Raw genomic sequence first — 6,365 nt, forward strand, 5'->3', positions numbered from 1 at the left:
CCAGGATCCTGTTTGTGGACTTCAGCTCTGCGTTTAACACCATCATCCCTGCTCTGCTACAGGACAAGCCTCCCAGTCACTGTGCCGACTCCACCTGCAGGTGGATCACAGACTTCCTGGTCTGGACAGGGAAACAGACGTGAAGCGGGGAAAAATGGTCTCTGACTTCCCAGGACAGGCACCGGATCCCCTCAGGGCTGGTCTTTCTCCTCTGCTCTTCTCCCTGTATTACTAACGCTGCACCTCCAGCCACCAGTCCGTCAGGTTCCTTGAAGTTCGCGGATGACACCTCCCTCATTGGGCTTATCTCTGATGGAAGATGAGTCTGCCTACAGATTGGGAGATTGACCATCTGGTGACCTTTGTTGCAGCCAGAACAACCTGTGAGCTAAAACGCTCTAAAAACAGTGGAGATGGTTGTGGATTTTAGAAGAACCCAGCCCCACCCGCCCCATCATCTGTGTGACTCCCCAGTTGGACTCTGTGGAGTCCTTCGCTGTTCTGGGTACCATTATTTTAGAGTTGGGAGCTGGAACAATCAGCACTGAACATCAGCTACCCACTCTAAGAAAGCCCAGCAGAGGATGTACTTCCTGCGGCAGCTGAGGAAGTTCAAACCTGCCAAAGACGATGATGGTTGCACTTCTTACACCGCCATCATCGAGTCCATCCTCACCTCATTCCATCACCATTCTGGTACGCTGCTGCCACTGCCAAGGACAAGGGGCAGACTGCAGCGTATTCATGGTCGATCAGCTGGAGAAGGGTGATAGGCTGCAATCTTGCCATCCCTCCAAGGACCTGTAACGCCTCTAAGGGACCAGAAGCGTGCAGTAAGATTGTGGCTGGACCACTCCCACCCCCGGTCACAATCTCTTTGAGCATACTTCCCTCTGGCAGGGAGGCTGCGGTCCATCAGGACTAAAACGGTCTCGCCCATAAAAAAACAGTTTCTTTCCCATCTGCAGCTTGGCCTCCCTTTTTTTAACAAGGCCCAGATTACCCACTGTCATTGACTCATATACCCACCCTGTATATAAAAGTATGCATTCATTATTGCCACCCATGTTCTTCTGCACAAGCTTTCCTCTTCTGCTTCTTTCTTTATCTATTTATTTTTGAAAGTACTTTATTTTTTCTGTGTGATTTCTGTTGTGATTTTTGTGTGATTGAATAATTGGTATAATTTATATTTGTATATTTGTTATATTTGTATTTGTATAATGTGTATATTTTATCACTACTGCACCAGGTACACTTCTCGTAGGCGTAAAAAACCTACTTGGCAATAAACTAAATTCTGATTCTGATTCTGATTCACAAATCTCAGTACATATTTACAGATTATTCTACACAACTCTTCACACACATTTGTAAATAGTTTTGCTACAATAATAGCTCTATAGACCAGTCTTTAGAATGGACTTCACGTCAGTTGCACCAGCCAAACTTAAGCCTATGTCTGGTCTTAGCGATGCATGCTCATGTGAATACATGCGACTATGGCTATTGCCTAGCAGCGTGCATTGCTAGGATAAAATCTCCCACTCCTTGCTGATCTGTAGCTAATCATTTCTGATTTGACTCAACATTATGGGAGATCAAACATATGCCTAAACCTGCCAACATGCATTTTATTAACGGTAAACGTACAATTTTACAAATACAGTAAACAATCATTTCAAAATGTTTGAAAAACTTTGGGTGCAATGAAAAAAAAAGACATATCTCTAAACCTCTCCCTACCTGTGTTGTTCTTGCAGGTTCTGGCCAGTGTGTAGGTACATGTTCCCATGAAGCTGTAGAACTTCTTGTCAAATGTGTTGTAATGAGGATCTCCAGACACCACACAGTCCTGAGAGCCTGAAACGAGGGACAAGCGACCTGAACAACCCCCAAGGAACAACTTCTCTAAACCTACAAAGAGTTCTTTTCTGCTTTTGACTTTCAGTGGTACTCATGACAGATACATACGATCTCTTTAGACATACAGATGGGTCAGGGATTAAAGGAAGAACCTGGGTCAAGCTTCTATAACACTTAATGTTGGGTTTTACTTTTGTTTTACTCACATATGAGTACTTTATTCAGAGAATCTATGGGTCTTTTAAGAGGTTTTAGAGGTTCCTTTTGTAACTGAGGTGGATCACGGGATCTTTTAGTAGGTTTAAGGTTTAAGTGGTCACTGAGGAGGAGTTTTGGTGGCCACTGAGGAGCTTCTATGTGTCCTTGTAAACTTTCAGGTGGTTTCTAGTGGTCCTTCAGGGGATTCAGAGTCCTGTTGGTGTTTAACAGCGTTCTCCACCACCAAAACACCAAATAAGAGAATATCATTTGGAAGAATGCTATTCATCCCTCTAGTAGAGTTCAATACATTTGAAGAACCTAAGGAGCACTGAAGAGAGATTAGACTTATCTGTCTTGACTATGCCCAAAGATGCAAATATGTTTTAACTTATTTAAAAGCAAAACAATTTCCAGGTTGTCCTCTGTTTCACTATTGCTTCCACTGTTTAGCACCTCATCATTTTAACAAAGAAGAAGAATCTAACATTGAATAACTCACATATTACACATAGTGAGATGTTGTTTTGGATATTAAGAAAATATAAACTTTTTTACCCTCCAAAGGCAACCGACTATCATGTTTCAGCTATGTTGTTACTGTAAAAATATCCAGCTGAATTTGCTCTTGGCTAGTAGTGCGGTGGGTGTAAACTTACCGGTGGGATAGCATCCCAGCTCTCCATCCTGGAGTTCACACTTGTGCATTGGGGGGCACTCCGAGGCTACGCAGGTAATGAAGGGAGCATCACACCGACATTTCAGCTTACAGTCCTCGACATAAAACTCCTCTCCAGGCTGACACACACACAGACACACACACATTTGAACTGTGTTAGCAGGAGGAAGATTTAATAAAAAAAATGTCTTGAATTATGAATATGAAATAATTAATATGTATGTATATATATATATATATATATATATATATATAATTGTACTTTTGTGAGTAAAGAACTTATTGAGAACATTGCTGGTATTGTGATTTCCCAGTTCAAACTGACCTTTAAAGAGGACAGCGTGCTAACAAAAACTGTGCTGAGGACAAACAAAGGACAGAACACATTCATACATACCTTATAATACTGGCCGTTGGTGTGTTTGCAGCCACAAGAACTCTTTTTGACGCACTTGCCGGCACTCAGGATGTAGCCGGGATCACACACACAGGCCTCTAAGCAAGGCCCACTGCAGGAGGTAGGATTCCCAGAACATGTCTCCTGACAGGGGTCTGCACAGGGCTCATAGTGGCTGTTGGGGGGGCAGTTCAGAGCTAGGGGGTGGATGGGAGGCTGAAGTCAGCAATAAGGCAGGCAAAGAGGTATATTCTGAGACCAGGGCGTGTATTTATTAAGGGTCTCGCACTCCTAGGAATTGCGCTGAAAGTTAATCTAAGACTAAAGACAGATCCTACTTCAAAGTATGTTTAGAAAATTCAGAAACATATTTGAATGTACTGTTTAGCTGTAATACAAGACCGTGTGTTACCAGCCGCCATTGTTTCCGGCTACGGACGAGTCAAAACTGCCTAGCCAATGAGCGCAGATCAACTCGCAGTACGTCACATCCAGTGGCTCGCGCTGGCTTTGTTTTACTGTCATGGTGGCAGCCAAAACGCCAAACTTGAGGCTTCAAAATGGTACTCCACAAACCAATGGGTGACATCACGATAGGTTCACACTTGATTAAAACTCATAGTAAATACATAATTACATAATAAACTGTAAGCGTACACTTTGACAAAATTTATCCTATATCAACACCGCATAACCACATAATTTTACAATGCGGACTACTGTGCACATATTGCACAGGCGCACGCAGCTTTGAGAATGTCTGGCCGATTTCCAGCTCTGAGATTATTGATAATACAGACCGAGATAAAATAAGAAACCTTCCTGACCCTTGGGAATCAGCTCGCTATTGCTCCTATATTACCCTCCCTACATCCCCCGATCCACGTATCATTTCTCCATCCATTCCATCACCCAACACTCACGGCAGAAGGTTTCATTCCTCCAGGGTCCAATGTTGACCCCACGGTCCTGGCATGTATTCACGTAGGCTTCAATAGCTTCACACAGAATAGGCTTGGCTCCATCCAGTTCACACAGATCAAAGATACAGTCCCTGAAGTAATTCTGAAGACACACACAGTTGGTGAAGTTACAATTCTTAATACAACATTATTCAACTATTCTACCTTAAAATAACAACTTAGCTTGGTACACTAACTTGTAATAAGGAGAATTGCTTTGTCATTCCCACAAGGCGCTGAACATCTGTTCTTGCATTATGTAAGTTGGTTTGAGTGGGTACAATCTTCCACGAGAATGCGTAATGCTTCACGGGACTACATCAAATACCACTAAGCATAAGCAATTTACTCTGCTCTGACACAATGATGCATGACAGCGAAAGTATAGCTCGGAAAACATAGATATGGGACACTGAATTTGAAAAATTGATTGCTGATATTTATAACATTGGTACAAAGCTCCTGTACTAACATCCCCTCATGCTCCAAGCTCTTTCTAAAGCAGAAAAAGTTGAGGCAAATCAGCCAGAGGACACTGGAGGGAAACTCTTTTCTTCATGAAATATGGTACAGATCAGAATCCTGGTTGGCAAACGGTGTAAGGTAATTGCACTCTGAAACTGTAGGGGTGCCAAGTTGCAACAAAATACAAATTCTTACAAGAGTGACTTACATTGGGGTTGACTTTTGGATGGCACACAGCGAAGGGACCCTTTTTGTCCAGCAGGATGCCGCAATATCCAGAGCTCTCATACTGTTCCTGCTCTTCCTCATCACATCCAGGGATGGTGGTGTTGGGTTTCTTATTACACCTATCAACACGGACAGTGAGTTAAAAATGTTCTATGTGTGTATGTAGGCGTCTGTAGAGATTTTACTGTATGCTACTTACTCTGGGTCAGTGTTCCAGCTGTGTCCAAAGTCATTGGCATTATTGGTCAATGATCCATCTGGTTTACGGAAGTCATCTTTGGTATCTCCATCGTAATCTCCACACAGACCACACAGCTTCTTCTGATAGCTGCAAGAGTTTATGTTCTCATTACAATCAAACGCTGGTGTTTCACTGATTATCAGTTTATTTTCATCATTAGAAAACTTATTTTAGTTGGGGTAAAAACACATGATAAGAGACAGTCTCCTTTGACAGCATCTGCTCAGTCTTCACTTACTCTTTGATCACTTTGATATCCATGAAGTGGTTTCCGTCATAGCGAACAGTTACACCAAAGTTCATAGACACAGTGTAGTGCTGTCCCGACTTGAACACAGAGACACCAGGGGCTGGAGTCACTGGCAGGTTTACATTGGTCCCATTCACCTGGATGAGGGAATCAGAATAACATTATGAGATTACTGAGGAAACATAAACTCTTCATATATAGAATCTTACAGTTACCGTAACAATGAGATTAGCAACTAAAAAGGTGCACATTAAACAACTGTGTTCCTTCCTTCATTTCTTACCTGCACAGTTCCACCTTTGAGGATTGAGATCTTCACCATATGTACATATACATGTACAGCCTTTACATAGGAGATGGTGGGCCTGTTATAGCGATTTTCATTGTCGACATGGACCTCAAAGTATGGTAGAGTTGTTTCATTGCAGGGTGCAGACATCAAATAACTGCAGTTGCCCATGAAGTTGTATTTGCGTTTGTCAAAGGTGGTGTAGTGGGGATCACCAGAGGCTATGCATGTGGATGTATCTTTGGGAATACAAAATGATGTATATGTTAACAACTACAAATATGTTACACTGGTCTGACCAGTTAAGTCAGATGAGACATATAACTTTATAACAGCAGTCACTGTGGCAGTGAGAGTGACATGGGAATGTGTAGGCTACTAAAATGCAGTGTAACAGCACAAATATGGAAACTGGCTCAATAATGTCAGTTACACAGCAATATTATCTAAAGTTTTCTAAAATGAGTACACATACACTGCAAACCACACCGCAGGGCTTTTGCAGTGCACTTTTTATTTCACCAGAGACATAGTTTATGAAATGGCACTGGCTAAAACCATAGCTCCAATTTCTAAAGTGTGAGTATGTTTCAAATTACCTACTTGTTGCATTGTCAAAAGGTGTCTGAAACTTTTTCAGATGTTGAAATGTCTGACATTTTAAGATACCATTGGCAATGAGTGCATGGAAAAAAAAAGTCAGATGTTGCCCTTCGGTCACAAGCTCTCTTTTTCCATTCTACTCACAATTACTATTACGTTTTGTGTGTACAACCAAGTGCAACACTAT

At 42.1% G+C, this 6,365-nt stretch overlaps 1 protein-coding gene across 1 annotated transcript in view; it reads right to left on the reverse strand.

The window, feature by feature from the left end:
- The window catches only part of zanl (zonadhesin, like), a gene marked incomplete at its 5' end in the record, with an annotated part of 34,247 nt that overhangs the window by 26,713 nt on the left and 1,169 nt on the right, over nucleotides 1-6,365 (reverse strand). The window contains 8 exons of the mRNA XM_035675698.1: nucleotides 1,747-1,863; nucleotides 2,724-2,862; nucleotides 3,141-3,337; nucleotides 4,064-4,205; nucleotides 4,776-4,914; nucleotides 4,995-5,123; nucleotides 5,275-5,423; nucleotides 5,570-5,814. Of these exons, the coding sequence (XP_035531591.1) occupies nucleotides 1,747-1,863; nucleotides 2,724-2,862; nucleotides 3,141-3,337; nucleotides 4,064-4,205; nucleotides 4,776-4,914; nucleotides 4,995-5,123; nucleotides 5,275-5,423; nucleotides 5,570-5,814 (1,257 nt within the window). The remainder of the gene's footprint in view (nucleotides 1-1,746; nucleotides 1,864-2,723; nucleotides 2,863-3,140; nucleotides 3,338-4,063; nucleotides 4,206-4,775; nucleotides 4,915-4,994; nucleotides 5,124-5,274; nucleotides 5,424-5,569; nucleotides 5,815-6,365) is intronic.

Source organism: Morone saxatilis, unplaced genomic scaffold (genome assembly GCF_004916995.1).
Source record: "Morone saxatilis isolate NCDOM2014 unplaced genomic scaffold, NCSU_SB_2.0 Contig4, whole genome shotgun sequence".
NCBI classification, from domain to species: domain Eukaryota; kingdom Metazoa; phylum Chordata; class Actinopteri; family Moronidae; genus Morone; species Morone saxatilis.